Here is a 17,606-nt window from a genome sequence, read left to right as displayed (position 1 = left end):
AAATCCGCATTAGGCTTTTCCTCAGCTGCGCCGAGGGCCTGGTTTCTATTCATTTGAGAAGCTGTGTGCGCCCCTGTATGATCTGTTCTTTCCTTTAGGGCTCGCTTTTGTTAACAGTGAGTGTTGCGGCAACTAAAATAAGGAGCCAGCCAGTGCTCCTAGGGAGGAGAACCTCGGCAACTCCGCAGGTGCAGGCACCGGCCACAGACCCACGCCTGGGTGCAGGCACCGGCCACAGACCCACGCCTGGGGCACTCGCGTTTGTATTTAGCAGAGCACAGGAGTCAGGGAGCGCGGGCAGGGGTGGGAGGAGGCATCTGTGCACTGGCCACGGTGTGGGGGACCCAGCCCTACCCCTTCCCGGGGCTGAGTGGGACTCTCCACGAGGCCAGCAGTTTTTCCAGGTTTTTCTGCTCCTCTGGTGGATATGCAACCTTTCCAGTTTGAATTCCACCTCGGTTTAATCCACTTTTTAAACTCATGAAAGGATGCGAGTGTAGATTTGCTGAAGACATTCATAAAAAGTCATTTAGGCAATAAATACTATACGAGTACAGTGTCTTTAAAAAGCATAAATATTGACTGTACACGTCAAGACTGATTTGAAAGGAAATTCATTCTGGGAGAAATAGAGAAATAGATTAAAATTAACATCTAGGGCTCTGTCTCCATGAATTAGTTTTCTCCAGTTCTATCTTCTCTTTTTTTTAAATTGTGGTTTTCAAGTGTCACTTTCCAATATGCTCAGAATTCAGTTGAGGAAAGAAATTCTACTTAATAAGAAAAACCCTGAATGAGGATTAAGTATAGAGGATAAATAACTCAGAACATAGTGAGGGGCGGGCAGATCCCCCCATTAACAAATGGAATGTGTCAAATTGACAAAGAATTCAAACAGAGTAACTTTGAGATAGAGCCCAAATTCGCTGAATTGGTATCTGTTAGAAACAGCAAGAATTCCAGCAAGTCCCTTAATACATGGTACTGACAACTGAGCCATGAACAACAGAAGCTTGTAATACAACACTAATAATCAAAAAATTACCAAATACTTCAAAAATTACATCATTACACATAATAATAGCCACAAGAGCAATTTTCCTAGTAGAACAATTTATTAATGAATATGCAATAAAATATCTCCCCAAAATCTTTCCAGAAATGACAAGGCAGGAAGTGAATACTTTTATGCTTCTCTGGAAATTTTTAATGTAAACATGAAATATTTGAAGAACCGATTAAAAAGCCACAAGTGAATCTGTAAATACATTTTTAAGTCTGACTTCAAATCGGTACACGAGGCTTAGACATACACGTCATTGGACAAGTGACTTAAATAGCTAAATACAAATCAAATAGCATTTTCTTAACTTCAACTATAAAAACACAAATTTCAGTGGGTACTGCAAATCTAAGAAGAACAACTTGAAAAATACCATAGTAAGTTGTAAAAGGGGAGGACTCATATGACAGATGTTGAAGGAAAGGTGGGACATCACGGGAGGCAGGTCCCCCCAAGGACATGATTCCACAGAGGCGTGGGGTCCTGTTGCCACCAGCATGATCCTGAAATACTGAAAACCCTCAAGACAAGTGATACCTTCAACATAGCCACAAATCAGCGAGCACGTCCCACGACAGGGTGTTTAAAGACCAAAAGAAAAAAAACGGAGGCAGAATTCCCCTAGTAACTCTGCCACACAGTGACCACCAGCGAGTGATCCAATGGACGCGTCATGGATGAGGGAGATTCAGAATTGTGTTAAGTAAGGCACGCGGCTTCTGAGCCGTTCAATATTCCCCACACCTGTTTGGAATCAGGCATCTCTACATTAGTTTCAAACCAAACGGCGTTAAAAGTCACAGGCTTACACCACCACATGCAGGAGTAACAGGAGTTTATGATATTTGGGGCATCCTTCGTGCACTCCTTTAACATTCTGACTAGTGACTCTCTTAACAGATGTCCACTCACCAGTTCATACATTTTACAATTCTAAAAATAAGTCATATTCTTCTACTAAAAAAATGAACAATAAAAAGGTTTAATGATCATGAATCCCTATACAATTTGGAAATTAACTTTTAAAGTTCAGCAAAACATTAGGTACTTAACAACATGTATGTGATCTGTACAATAGTTTAAATTTGTAAGAATTACTCCATGTCTCAGGAATAATTTCCTCGAGTCCCGAGAGTACTGAACCTCAGTTTCATCACCGCCTTAAATTCAGACTTTATTCATGTAAACTGGGAAACTCGAATTTCCTATTTAGTGAAAAGAGACCACGGTCTTTAAGTGCAGTAACCATTCATTATCCCAGGGGAGGGAACAGGCGGAAATGGAGCTGAGGCCGAGGCTTTTCTAGAGGGCACCAGCACGTTTAAACTCACAGAAGGCACTTGAGGGCTTTGAGGAGCTTTGCACCCAACGTTTTCTGTGACAATGGGAAACATTGTAAACAATTGGACAAAGGTGGCTCCAACACCATGAAGCTTCCTGTTTCACTCAGAAGGCCACATTCAGTATATAAAAATGGGGTAAATTAAGATGCTAATATATTAAACAATTTATAAACATTTAAAATTACAGATATCTTACAAAAACATGTGATAAAAATTATTTCTTCCAACAGGCAATAAACATAACAGTATAAAAGGTCTCTTCATTAGCACATACTAGCTGGGAGAGGGAGGGAAAGGAAGCCTTAGACCTGAGATCTAAAAGCTTCAGAACGGCCTGCCCGGTGGCTCACGCCTGTAATCCCAGCACTTTGGGAGGCTGAGGTGGGTGGATCACGAGGTCAGGAGTTCGAGACCAGCCTGGCCAGCATGGTAAACCCTGTCTCTACTAAAAAAAAAAAAACACACACAAAATTAGCTGGGTGTGGTGGCACACGCCTGTAATTCCAGCTACTCGGGAGGCTGAGGCAGGAGAATTGCTTGAACCCGGGAGGCTGAGGTTGCAGTGAGCCGAGATCGCACCACTGCACTCTAGCCTGGATGACAAAGTGAGACTCTGTCTCAAAAAAAAAAGAGCTTCATAACATAAAGCATTCCTTCCTAATTAAACTTCATGCACATTTGTAACACTGAAATATTTTTAATATTAAACTGTTCAATATTTTCTTATTTCAAGGCCAGTGAGAGAAGTCTCACACTGCTCACATTCTGTAGTGTGTCATTCAGGGTCATGCATCACACCCACTGTGCTTACGGCGCTTTCACCGAACAAGACGTTCGGTTGTGCTTCTTCTGTGAACTCATACATTAAAAGGTCAGCACTCGATGCCGGGTTACAGCGTCTGAGATTCATTCACGAAATGACAGGATGCTGATTTGGTTGCAGATGTGGTCTGAGTCTCAAGGATAAATGGCTCTTGGGATATGGTTGCTATGACAATGTTGTTGCTAGGATAATTCCAAGGATCACAAGCAAAACAATTACACAAATAATAATGAACATCATTTTCTGCAAGATAAAGAAAAACATTAATTTGCAATGTATCAAAGAAATCAACAATGTCATTTGCTAACTAATCCTTCTGGGATTTGGGATAGTTTAAAAAATACATCCATTATCAAGAAAGGACTCCTCCATGTCATAGAAAAGAATGTGATCTTGGCTCACTGCAACCTCTGCCTCCCGGGTTCAAGTGATTCTCCTGCCTCAGCCTCCTGAGTAGCTGGGACTACAGGAACCCGCCACCACGCCCGGCTAATTATTGTATTTTTAGTAGAGATGGGGTTTCAGCATGTTGGCCAGGAGAGTCTCGATCTCTTGACCTCGTGATCCACCCGCCTCAGCCTCCCGAAGTGCTGAGATGACAGGCGTGAGCCACCACGCCCGGCCAACACTTTCTTTTAATCATAATAAAACTCCAGGATTGCCGTTAATTGGATGAATTACACATATTTTTAAAACTTTAAACGAATTTCTTGTTGGCTGAAAAATCCTATTTTTTCTTTCTTTTCTGAAAGGAGGTGTCACTCTGTCGCCCAGGCTGGAGAGCAGTGGTGCAGACATGGCGCACTGCAAACACATCATCCTGGACTCAAGCAATCCTCCCACCTGTGTCCCAAGGAGCTAGGATGACAGGCATGCACCACCATGCCTGGCTAATTAAAAATATATTTTTAAGAGATGGGGTCTTGCTATGTTGCCCAGACTAGTCTCGAACTGTTGGGCTCAAGCGATGTTCCTGCCTTGGCCTCCCGAAGTGCTGGGATTACAGGCATGAGCCACTGCACCTGGACTTATCCATTTTTTACATTTAAATATGACGAACATGTGTAAGAAATCAACAAGACATTCATTCATTCTTCTACTGCACTGATGGTCTCGAAGCAGGGCGTGACACAGCATTTAACTTTTTAAAAATTAACAAGTATCCTCACACAAGGGAAAGCGAGGCCACCTTTGGCTTAATAAATGGAGCCTCCTCCAGGAAGCTTGTCTGAGGGAAGGGAAGAAAGACACGGCAGGAGGCGCCGCGCTGTAGGACTTTGAGTTCTCTTTTTGAACAGCAGAGATCCATCATTTTAATTACAGTTCCAAATGTATGAGTGCCTTTACCTAAGAAATCCTGTTTGCTGAGCCTGGACAGCTCTAAGACTGCTGGCTCAGTCAGTTACGCAGGGTTATCAAGAGGTGCATGGCAGGCCCCGGTGAGCCTCCCAGTGACTCCTTAGGACCAGGGTGAGCTGCCTGCAGGAGGGCCCCTCCCTCAAACTCTGGTTCCCTGTTAACATCACACATATTTCCTGCAAAGCCCCAGCCACTCTCTCATCCTCTACATGCGCTCCTACGCCCCTCTCTCAGCACCTTCCTAGAGAAACGTCTTCTTCCTTTTCTCTGGGATGCCTTCCCTCCCTCCAGAGGGAGGCGCACGCCCTCCCGCTCAGCAAGTGAGTGTGCTGGCAGCTGGGCCACCAGGAGTCAGCTCCACGCAGCGCGCTCTCTTCTCCTGCTGCTGTTGCGCTGCCTGCCATGTGTCTGGGTGCTCGACGTGTGTGTGCTTTCCTGCCACATCTGGCTTTCAGGATGACTGTCAACTACATGGAGTCTAGGATACAGGACTCAGGAGTCATCTAATGTCCTGGAGAGGGCACACCCTGGGGAGTCCAGCTCCAGGTCGGGGCCAGGGCCCTCTCACCGAAAACCTGTAAGACTCCACCTGTCTCCTTAAAGCAGCGCATCCCACCCATGCTCCGGGGTGACGGGCCTGCACCTGGCACACCCTGCAGGGAGGGGCAGCACCCAGCCCCAGGAAGGCCAATTGCTAAAGGGTGAAAGGCTATGTTAATATTTTAAAAGTGAAAGTAAGGACATTAACCACTGCCTTCCTATGCAAAGATAACTGCTGGTATTCATTTTGGTCTGTTTTTTATGAATGAGGATCCTTCTATGTTCATTCTTCTTTACAGACACTAGGGTGAAATGGCCAGCCAGGCCCAGGGCACAGGACTTCAAGCCCCACTCCCCAGGGGTCACACTGAGAGGAGCCTTCTTTTAGTCAACCTTAATGCCAAGTAGTGCCCATGAAAAGTAGCGCATTTCACTGTGTCCACGCTAAAAATAGTAATTTTATCTTTAGTGTAACCACATTAAACTAACCGTATTATAGCTACTAGGAAAAAACTCAGAAAGTACATGTTAGAATCATGAAAATATTGAAAAATACTACTATAACAATGAAGAAAAATCACGTACAATATTTTCAGCAAAGCTAAGAAGAAAAAAATAGGACATCTTGCCTAATAAACATCCTACACAAACAACCTGCCCAATAAAAATAGACTGTAAGAGAGTTCTGACTGCCAAATAATGGAATGTTAACACACACAGCATCCCAGAGCTCCTTGTGGAGTAATTTCAGGTGTAATTTTGTGGCTTTTGCATAAATGTCAGAAGACTAACTTGAAAACTCATCTGGTAGCTGTGTATGGTAAGCCTAACAGATGCTCACATTAAGGTATCAATCTCTTGTTTTGAGATGGTCTCACTCTGTCACCCAGGCTGGAGTGCCGTGTGCCATCTAGGCTCACTCTAGCCTCGACCTCCCCAGGCTCAGGTGATCCTCCTGCCTCGGCCTCCGGAGTAGCTGGGACTATAGGCGCATGTGCCACCATGCCCAGTTAGTTTTTGGATTTTTTTTTTTCTGTAGAGACAGGGTGTTGCCATGTTGAACGAATAAATCTTAAAGATTACGAAGCAATAATGTGACTTAACCATGCTCATGATTCCTTTCTGCTGTATGTTAACTTTTTAAAAGCCTTGGGTGACTATCAAGTCTGCAGTCACTTCCATAACCCAAGAATAAATTCATCGGGGATGACTTGCCACACTCTAGACACCTGGGAACAGTTCACAACTGTCTAATACAAGAATTTTGCCAAACAAACATTTACAGAGAAATCACTGTTGTGTCCACCTGTAACCCACCGACAGCATTCCCGCTTCAGGGCCAGTGCAAGGATGGCTCCCAATGTGCGGGGAAACCATAAAGCCCACTGAAGTTTAGGAAAGGGGACACTCACACCGCGAGCAAAAGCAATGATTCTTTAAATAAACTGATATCTTTTATATTCAGAATTCCTTAAGAATTAACAGGCATGCTAACTAAATATAATACGTAATTTTCCTTTTAAAATTAAAGGAAATATTTTTAAATAAAATAGATAGTGCCTATAGAAAGGCCGAAGGATTTTCCTTTCAGTCAATGTTTTTCTCAGCGTTAATGCATGCCCTCGATTCCATAGTAAAATGGTGCGTTAGTGTATTTCATAAAGTACCTTTCAGTGTTGCAATTACTCTAAAAGTTAAAACTCAGGAGACAAAACATGACAAGTTTTTTAACTGAGAATTAATCTTCACTGATATTTCTATGACATTTAATGAAGGACCCACTACATGTAAAGAGCTAATGGTCTCCTTAGATCAAAAACAAAAGATTCAGGCTGAGTACAGTGGCTCATGTCTATCTACAATCCCAGCACTTTGGGAGGCTGAGGGCCAGGAATTCAAGACCAGCCTGGGCAATACAGAGAGTTCTCATCTCTACTAAAAATAATTTTTTAAAAAATTAGCCGAGTGTGGTGGTGCACGTCTGTAGTCCCAGCTACTCGGGAGGCTGAGGTAGGAGGATAGTTTGAGCCCAGGAGGTCAAGGCTGCAGTGAGCCATGATCACGCCACTGCATTCCAGCCTGGGTGACAGAGCAAGACCATGTCTCAAAAAAACTTTTAAAAACGGGGTAAGAAGGTAGCCTTGGTTTAAAAATGAGTTACCACCCAGCCTATGTTTGTTCTCAGTAAACATAGTGGTTGGGCACTAGAATGAGCACACAGGCAGATGTATCACTAGATGGCATTATCTGTACTGCGTGGCTGGCAAGCTTTTATTAGTTTTATGTCTATTACAATTAAGCAAACACTATTATTGGTTAATTGCAGAAGTTAGTAAGTAATTTAGTTGATGAGTTACTTACTCCCACCCTGGCAGAGAGGCATGCACACTGACGGTATCCACACCATCATTTGCCAACTGACAAGCCAATAATTAGAGCGATTACGGCAACCAGAACCACTGACACGGCAATAATTATCCACTTTTTCTGTCAAAGAAAAGCAAGCTGATTATATCATGCATGGTTAATTTCATATTGCCACATTAAAAGACATCCTTCACTTAAAATAAAACGACCTGGCCGGGAGTGGTGGCTCACGCCTGTAATCCCAGCACTTTGGGAGTCGGAGGCGGATAGATCACCTGAGGACAGGAGTTTGAGACCAGCCTGGCCAACATGGCGAAACCCTGTCTCTATTAAAAATACAAAAATCAGCCGGGTGTGGGTCTGTAATCCCAGCTACTCAGGAGGCTGCAGCAGGAGAATCGCTGGAAACCAGGAGGCGGAGGTTGCAGAGAGCCAGGATCGTGCCACTGCACTCCAGCCCGGGCAACAGAGCAAGACTCCATCTCAAAAACAATAATAAAATAAAATAAAGCAAAACACCCATCAGAACTCACTTTAGAAGCTAAGTTACAGGACACTGCTTAATACTGCTGCGCGACTTCTTGAGAGTGACTTAGTAAGGTCAGACTGCTTGGCGATAAGCTGCTATGTAACTGTTATTTCAGGTTTCATCCATGGGGACAGCACGACCATGTGATTTTGCCACATTTCTGATGACTGAGACATGCAGTTAGTTTTCCGCACGTACAGAGGTATGGGCCTGCTAGCTCAGTGACGGAGAGCCCCGCTGCCTTGTCAACGAAGCCCCTACACACTCAGTCCTCGGCCTTTCGCTCCTTCTTTTATGTTCTTGGCAGTTACTTCTTCACTGCTCCTGACACAGCACACAGAAAAAAAAAACCCTTCTACAAACATTGCCTGGCCTCCCTCCGAGGGCCACATGGCTCCCTGGGAACAAATGCAGGAACTAGGAGTGGGGGCGACCCACACCTGAGCCAGGGGCAGCAGCAAAGCATTTGGGCGGCAAGAGGACAGGGAGACAAGCCAGGAGGGTTCCATTAGCAGGCATCTAATCAAAAAGACAGTGTCATTTCTGAAACAAGCATCACGCCTCTGACGAGTTTATACGCCAGGTACCACACAGACCCCAAGCACCTCACAGAGCCAGGCTTGCTCATCCACAGAGGAGAACGAAGACGTATCACACCCACCACCTTCCTCCTTTGTAAAACCAATGAAGTTCCACTATCGTTTTCACCAGGCTGACGTGTTCAGGTCATGGAGAAAAGGAACAGGACTGCCTTTTTTTAATGAAAGCTGACTTGGGCCTGGAACTAAGTTAAGCACTTTATACAGGTATCTCTTCATCTCAATTTTCATTAGGGGCCAATTTTTTTTAAAGCAATAAATGAAATAACGAGAGAAACCACGTCTGGCATTTCAGAGATGACGAGCATACTTAGACATACCCAGGAAAAGTGGAGGGTGTGCCCTGGCGGCTGAGCCTGCAGCCCGGGGGTGTAAGCGGAGGGTGTGCCCTGGCCGCTGAGCCTGCAGCCCGGGGGTGTGAGTGAGGGTGTGCCCTGGCAGCTGAGCCTGCAGCCCGGGGGTGCGTCTCAGGGCCATCACCTGGAGGTGCATCCACACACACCGTCTCACTCCATTTTTTCCTAACACGGTGAGTATCAGCATCTCTGTGTATTAGCACAAGGAGGTGACAATGTGGAAAACCCATAATCTCTCCAGTGTCAGAGGCACTATCATAAGATGCCTAAGTTAGGACAGTAAGTTTTAAATTTTTGCCCCTGTAACAAAATATCACACAGGGTTCCCTGAACCCTTTTTAATGCAAAGTCTGTACATCTTGAGTGAAAGGGGCTCCCTTCTTTTGAGGATCCCTTTAAGTGGGTGCTACCTAAGACTGCAGGTCCACGGTCTCAAATAATTGTCTTCTTTCCTCCAAACCAAGAATTCACAAATAACCTAAATTAAAAATAAATGTTCATTGCATCAAATGTGTAGCCAACAATTTGGTGCCGGGCACCATGGCTCACTCCCAAATTGCCTGTAATCCCAGCACTTTGGAAGGCCGAGATGGGCGGATCACTTGAGGTCAGGAGTTCAAGACCAGCCTGGCCAACATGGTGAAACCCTATCTCTACTGAAAATACAAAATTAGCCTGGCGTGGTGGCGGGTGCCTGTAATCCCAGCTACTCAGGAGGCTGAGGCAGGAGAATCACTTGAACCCGGGAGGCAGAGGTTGCAGTGAGCCAAGATCACTCCATTGCACTCTACTAGCCTGGGCAACAAGAGCAAAACTCCAATTCAAAAAAAAAAAAAAAAGTGCTGGGATTACAGGCATGCCACCACACCCAGCCCTAGGGTTTCCATTACTCAGAACACAAAAGGGTTTATACTACAAATAATTCATCTAATAAACCTTTTAAATTTTTAGCAAAAAGAATTATTTCCATTTTAAAACAAAACATTTATTTAATTATTTCTTGGAATACCTTTTAGGCAGGCTTACATCAATGTATTACAACTTGAAACCAAATGAAGAGAAAAACACAGCTTAATTCTTCGAAGCCAAACTCACCCTTCTCGCCTTGCTCTGATATTTGATAGCTTTTTTTGTTTCTTCTTTAGCGTGTTCTACGTAGTCTGTGGCATTCATAACGTTTCTTTCTATGTTGTTGATCATTTCACCCTTAAAACAAAAAGTTTCAAACTTAGAAGACATTTTCAAATGGCTTAATTATGTATCTTTAAGACAACCACAGAACAAAGTTTTTATATAAACACAATGTGCATGTAATGGATACTGAGGTTTTTTTCACATTTACAGAAAGATAAAAGATGAGGCCATTATACATGTGCCAGTGCAAAGCAATTAAAACTCAATTTATATTTTAAAAAGAACGAAAAGGAATGGGCCACCATGTTGATAATTAAAGGCATCTCAAGTCAATTCTGACATACCTTTAACACGCACTTTCCACAGATAGGAGGGTGAAGGGAGGCAGCCAGCTTTTGGTTGAACTAGTATTTTACCATTATGCACAGACAGACAATGTACAAAGAATGACATCTTTTCCACAAAGTAGAAAATTGTAACTACTTCTTCAAATCAGTAAACTGAGCATAGCTCACATCTGACACTCAATTGACTACATTCATGAGCAAAATGTAAATGGAGGTGAATTCAGCAAAGTGTGAGGGAGGAAACGTATTACCTGGTTTTCTGTCCACAGACACAACCTGCAGCAGTGAATCATAAAGCATTGAAGAATGACGGAGAGTTAACTCACTCAGTCACAAACTTCAACTTACTAGTAATCTCTGACTATGCATACATTTGCATTAGATGAGTCAATATAATGCAATACCAACAGACTTCTAAAAGGAAACAGTGAAACAAAGCCAGGGATACAGCCATTTTTCTAACGGAGCTTAATGCAATGCATTTGGTATAGAGCAATTACAGTTGAAGTCTAAGGTACTACAAAAGCTTTAGTAATTACAGAAATCATCTCTCGTTCTTTCTGTCCAGCTGGTTTCCTTTGGAATGCTTCCTGTAAATAAGTAACCAATGGTAATCAGACTACCCACACTCCACTTATCATATAATGAATGGTGGGGCCCCAAAATGGAAAAGGAGTAAGATCGTCCCATCCCTGCCCTCTGTGTAGCTGTTGGTTTCCTCTAGCAAATGCTTATAAATACAAACATTAGCCGGGCATGGTGGTGCACACCTGTGGTCCCAGCTAGTCAGGAGGCTGAGTTAGGAGAACTGCTTGAGCCCAGGAGGCAGAGGTTGCAGTGAGCGAAGATTGTACCACTGCACTCCAACCTGGGAAACAGAGCAAGACCCTGTCTCAAAAAAAAAATAGGCGTTGTACCTGAGTTTTTCACACACATTCTCATGATAAAGTTCCTCAAAATGAACAGTGTTTCTTAACAAGGTTGCTGAAGCAGGCAGGAACAATCCTGTGTGTGGATGGATTCTTACCCTTACACAATCCAGGCAGTCTCAGAAAATAAGCCCATCAGATGTGAACCTACTTAGGGGATGACTCCAGCCAAAACAGATCCGAAACCAGGCTCAGGACACGTGAGGAAACCATTTACTTAGGATGGTTCGATATAAATGCTTCCGCTTCACCTGGTGGTCAGCTGATTCCTAACCAGCAACAGAGTCTTATCTCCGTGGTATTTGAAAAAATAACGAGAGGACCTTATTCAAAGACAAAGAGCGACTGTGAACATACCCATGCACATCACAGAGCGTGTGATCTGTGATCCATCCTGTACTTTACATGGAGTTCAATATATACATACATATATATATATATATATATATATATATTTTTTTTTTTTTTTTTGGAGACAGGGTCTCACTCTGTCACCCAGGCTAGAGTGTAGTGGCGTGATCATAGCTCACCACAGCCTTGAACTCATGGGCATAAACAATCCTCCCATCTCAGCCTCCCAGAGGAGTTTTCTATTTTTTAAGAATTGCATTAACTCTTCGGTTCACTCAGAAGGGCCTTTCCACACCTGCTCTCACTCCCTGTCTGTGTTACTGGACAGATGGGAAACCCCGTGTAACAGGCACAAGCTTGTATCTGTGTCATAGATTGTATCCCCACTTGGGGTTGATTCTTTCAGACATTTCTCCTAGTTATTACTGTAATATATGCTCCTTATAGAAAATCTGAAAAGAAATACTTTTAGAGAAGATTAAAATTCCCATAGCCTCACTGCCATTACACTGTTTGGTATAAGCCTTTCCTTCTGTGAATACTGTTTTATGGAGCCGAGCTCGTGCCACATGTTTGTGTTTATGTACTCATACGTATGTATGGGCATACACAGAAGATCTCTGTATCTCCCTTTTCTCTTAATTCTAGCACAAACATCTGCATATTTCAGTAAGAATTCTCCAGGAACAAAGTTTAGGTTGCCTATGGTTGCCTAAAAGGCTGACCTATGAACACTCCATCATTTAATCAACTGAACCAGTCCCTTCCTGTTAACAGTTCAACTGTTAAAGCTGCTTCCAGCATTTCAGCATCACATTTAACACTGCAATTAACTTGAATTTGGTGGATCCAAAATAACAGCTTTCCTAGATACATCCACTAGACAGAGCGGGATGCAGTAAGACTTTACATATGACTGACATCTCTCTTGGAGAATGCCAGAGTCTGTAACTACCTGAGTCTCCACAAACATAGCCATGTCCATGAACATCTCATGCAACTCTCGGATGCTGGTCTCCAGCTTCATGATGTCCTTGTGACGTGACTCGATTTCGTTGAGAGCTTGTCTAGTAATGTGTGAATCTGATATAATCTTGGAAAAACAAAAATAAAAGATAATATTAACAAACTTATGATGGGTGTGGACGTTAAAGGGTTTTTAAAAAGCTCTGTCTACAGAAGAGGACACGGAGCCACAGGGCCACACCCCCACTCACGTCGGAAGTGAAGATGGATGGCTTCCCGCTCTCCAGCATCTCTTCCAGCTCGTCGTCTGTGGTGGTTCTCCCAGCTGAAAGACCCGCAACCACAGCCCCACTCAGAATGCAGCGCAATTTAAAAACAAAGCCGTTTGCAACCATAAGTTACAACTACAATCGTAGTTGTTAGCATTTTTCAATAACTTTTTTAACCTTTTCTTAAGCAGATATTGACAATGAGAAATGAACCTAAGATTGAGGAACAGGAAGAACTAAAAATACTCCGAGAAACTTTATAAACATTTTAATATTAGTGAGAAACAACTGCAGAAAGGAAATCGGTAAACAATGTTTCGGCACACTGGTTTCCCTAAGAGTTTAACTCTGCCTCAGGTAAAAGGGGGTTAAGCTGAATGTAGCATGTATTAAATGGGGATCAATAAAGTCCAGGTAATGAGAGTCAGATGTCTGAACACTTTCCATGTTTTGGAAGTTAATGCTTTCCTTTTGAGTTAAATGTGTAATGACTTCTAAGAAACACGTACACAGGATTTTGGAAACCTAATTGTTAATTACTATTTTTCATAGTTTGTGCCACAGAAGACAAAAGTAAATGAATAAATGTCATAATTCAAATGTCATCTAATAAGCAGCATTATTCATAATTGCCAAAAAGTGGAAACAACGCAAACGTCCGTCCCCAATGCCTGACGGAGCAAACTGCGGTCCAGCTGCACACTGACATATTCAGCCCCGACGCCTGACAGAGTAAACTGCGGTCTAGCTGCACACTCATGTACCATTCAGCCACAAAAAGAAAGGACGCTTTTGGTTTTTGTTGCTTTGTTTTTTGAGACAGGGTCTCACTCTGTCGCCCAGGCTGGAGTGCAGGGGCACCATCGCAGCTCACTGCAACCTCTTCCTCCCGGGTTCAAGCAATTCTCATGCCTCAGACCCCTGAGTGGCGGGGACTACACGCGTGCGCCACCACGCCCAGCTAATTTTTGTATTTTTTGGTACAGGCGTGGTTTCACCATTTTGGCCAGGCTGGTCTCGAACTCCTGACCTCAAGTGATCTGCCCGCCTCAGCCTCCCAAAGTGCTGGGATTGCAGGTGTGAGCCACCATCCCCAGCCCTTTTTATTTTTTTTAACAGAGATAGGGTCTCACTCTGTCACCCAGACTGGAGTGTAGTGGTGCAATCTCAGCTCACTGCCTCTTTGACCTCCTAGGCTCAAGCAATCCTCCTGCCCCAGCCTCCCAAGTGACTGAGATTATAGGCACACACCCATGCCTGGTTTATTTTTAAATTTTTTTTTTAACAGAGATGGAGTCTTGCTACGTTGTCAAGCTGGTCTTGAACTCCTGGCCTCAAGTGATCCTCCCACCTCGGCTTCCCAACCAACATGCTGGGATTAGTATACATGTGAGCCACCACACCCTGCCCACCACACGGTGAAACCTTGGAAAAACTGTGTTACAGGAAAGAAGTCAGTCACAGAACACATATTGTATAATTCCATTTATACGAAACATCCAAAATGGGAAAATATACAGGGCTAAAACGTAGAACGCAGATGCCTTGGGCTAGGAGAAGAGGAAATGGGGAATGACTGGTGGTGGGTATTAAGTTTCTTTTTGGGTTGATAAAAGTGTTTTAAATTGTGTGTGGAAATATACCAAAAACCACTGAATTAATTGTATGCTGCAAATATCATTCACACATTAAGAGATTTACTTCTCAATAAAGTTGTTGAGATGTCATTTAATAAAAAAAGTTTTAAAGTTAGTAAATTGCAAAATTTGTTTACTTACACTGTTTTTTGGGAGGTAATTCTCAATCATTTAAAAATCTATTTAAGGGCACACACAGTGGTATACATGTATAATCCCAGTGCTTTGGGAGACCAAGGTGGAAGGATTGCTTGAGGCTAGGAGTTTGAGACTAGCCTGGGCAACATAGCAAGACCCCATCTCTACAACAAATAAAATAAAACTTAAAAATCTATTCAAAATAGCTCAATAAGGAGATTCTCTGCGTTTCGCTTTGCTTTTTTAAAAACATGAAAATTGTTTTAAATAATGTAAAATATAATCATCAAAACTAGAAATTTCAGCTTGGGCAACACAGTGAAAACCTCGTCTCTACAAAAAATAAAATTAGCCAGGTATGGTGGTGTGCTTCTGTGGTCCCAGCTACTCGAGAGGCTGAGGTGGGAGGATCCCTTGGGTCCAGAAGTTCAAGGCCACAATAAGTGGTTATCACAACATTGCACTCCAGCCTGGGTGACAGCGTGAGACTTTTTCTCCAAAAAAAAAAAAAACTAAAAGTTACAGTTCATGTCTCATGTTCACAAAGCTCTTCCCACTGGCTAACTGCTAAGTCTGAGAAACAGCCTGGAGTTACGGCATGTGAAATGTAGTGTACATTCGTAATTCCTTATCCAGAATGCTGAAATCCAAAACATTATGAAAACTGGGTTTTCCTTAAGCTTGACGTCAAAATTCAATGAGCGGCAAAATCTGACTTAAACTGAGTCATGGCTATTTACAATCTTAACTCATCCCCCTTACTGTGAATCCTCACATTTCACTGGAGAGCTATGTGAATGTGCCTGATTACAGGGTGCAGTCCTAGACCCCGCCTGGGGATTACATAATACACCTCTTATACATTGTACTATCTTCCTAAAATCTGAAAAATTCTGAACTCTGAAACACATACAGCCCCAACCATTCCAGAGAAAGCACTGTGGACCTATGTAACATGCCCTGGTCCAAGAAGAAAGTCACTTGCCATCTGAAGAAATAAAGCATACAGCACAGGATAAGATATCCTGTGATGCAAGGTAAGAAACCTGCCTGATGACAGGGCTGACAGAAGGAAGAAAGAAAGGGGAAAAAATGGTTTTAGGTGCAAGGATTTGGAGAAGACCACTGCATGAAGACAGCCTGCTGTGTGGCCAGAGTGACGCCATCCTGAAGCAAAACCGCCGTGATGACCGATGTTTGACTCGTGCATGCCAAGCTGTTCTGCAACAAGGTCTGAAGACGATGCCTCCGGCACAGGCAACCTCTCAAGATGCTCATCCAACCTGACCAGTGGTCACAAGTCTTGTCAAGCAAGTCAGAGACAGGGCCGGCTGCACACGTTCTACCCTGAAAGCCTGCTGTGTAAAGAACGCTTTCTGAGGGCAGGCGGCTGTGGGATCCACCGTCTCTGTCTCTCAGGGGCTTCTGTTCATACGTCCCCAGCCAACGTTTCCTTCTGAGAAACCGGATATGTTGGCCTCTTTCTTTGGCCCCTCAGCTCGCTCAGCCTTTGGGGGTGAGTTTGCACAGACCTGCTCACTTCGGAATAGCCACATGGAGGGTTTAGAATTTAACAGACTTAAATTACTAAAAAAAACTCCCAATATGTATATGATACTTCATTGCTTGTAAGACACTTTCACAAACAGTACTGCATTCGATAGAGTATGATCACAAGAGAAGAAACTGGAAATGAATTCTGTGGGCTGAGATAGAATAATGTGGGAAAGAGAAGAGACAGGCGATCTGATCACGCCACCGGATTCACATCGGGAGTGAAGACAGGATAGACCTGCAGGAGAGATGGTGCGGGCCCTTCAACCCCAGGCTGGGGAACTCTGTGCTAGAAAAGCGCTCACCACAGAGTCCCAGAGCGTAAACCCTCACAGTGCAACTGGCTGCCTGCAATGATGACTTTCACTTTAAAAAGTACTAACAGATCCCTGAAGTCAACGTGGTTTGTAAAAACTTTTTCATAGAAAAGCAGTCTAGTCGACATCATGATTGAGCATTTCTGCCAGGATGGAGCAACAGGGACCGTATTTTCCCTGCCACCTGAAATAACAACAACAAACCCACCAATATCTACAAAACAATGATTTCCAAGACACTGAGCATCAGGCCACACACTGATTCCCAACAGATGGAAACAAGCCAGGTGAGCCTGCTGCTGCCCTCAGACGGAACTCGTGTCAGCCACAGAGCAGACAGGGCCCAGGTGGAGCCCAGGGGAGGTCCAAAGGCAAAGGCACAGAGCTCAGGGGAGACCAAGGCAACTGGATTTGCAAGATGGAGTACGAGAGATGAGAGAGATGCAGAGAGCGAGCTGCACAGACCCCGCATGCTCACTGGAGTGCTGACCGGCGTGCCAGAGGGAACACGCTGCCAGGCAGATGAGGGTGCCATGAGGTTCACGGCCATCAGAGCAGGTGCTCAGAAGGGTCTTGCCTCAGGAGTGAGGAACGACAGGCCCTCAAATAAAGCTGCTCTGCTCCCTCTAAATGCAAGATCCCAAAGGCTAAACCATGCTCATGTGATTTAACTACATTCTAAAACAAAGCCCAAGGAGATTTACAAAAATACTCAAAATACAGAAATACTCGGCACCCAACAAATTAATGTTCACAATGTCTGGCACACACTCGAAACTTACCAGGCTCGCAAAGAAGCAGGAAAACACAAGCCACAGAAAGGAAGGAAATCAACCAACCAGAGCAGACAGGACACTGGAGTTGGCAGACAAAGACGTGACAAGTTACTACAAGTGCATCCCAGGTGTACAGTGGGGAGCAACACAGGACACACGTAAAACACCCAGCAGAACTAGCAACAGAAACCACAGCATCTCAGATGAAA

General features: G+C 43.8%; 1 protein-coding gene across 11 annotated transcripts in view; it reads right to left on the bottom strand.

The window, feature by feature from the left end:
* Nucleotides 1-1,096: 1,096 nt before the first annotated feature.
* The window catches only part of STX2 (syntaxin 2), a 49,535-nt gene continuing 33,025 nt past the window's right edge, over nt 1,097-17,606 (bottom strand). For 3 of the 11 annotated variants that reach the window (XM_032168260.2, XM_032168263.2, XM_058425472.1), the window contains exons 7-11: nt 12,958-13,031; nt 12,696-12,833; nt 10,075-10,185; nt 7,490-7,615; nt 1,106-3,472 (exon numbers count right to left, since the gene is read on the bottom strand). In XM_032168260.2, coding sequence (XP_032024151.1) covers nt 7,535-7,615; nt 10,075-10,185; nt 12,696-12,833; nt 12,958-13,031 — 404 coding nt within the window. In that variant the 3' untranslated portion in view covers nt 1,106-3,472; nt 7,490-7,534. The other 8 variants (XM_058425473.1, XR_009209035.1, XM_032168261.2 and 5 more) reach the window with 8 other exon arrangements.

The sequence above is a fragment of the Hylobates moloch genome, unplaced genomic scaffold (genome assembly GCF_009828535.3).
Source record: "Hylobates moloch isolate HMO894 unplaced genomic scaffold, HMol_V3 SCAFFOLD_12, whole genome shotgun sequence".
NCBI classification, from domain to species: Eukaryota; Metazoa; Chordata; class Mammalia; order Primates; family Hylobatidae; genus Hylobates; species Hylobates moloch.
Note: the sequence above shows the minus strand (reverse complement) of the source record. Positions and strands in the feature narration are given on the sequence as shown.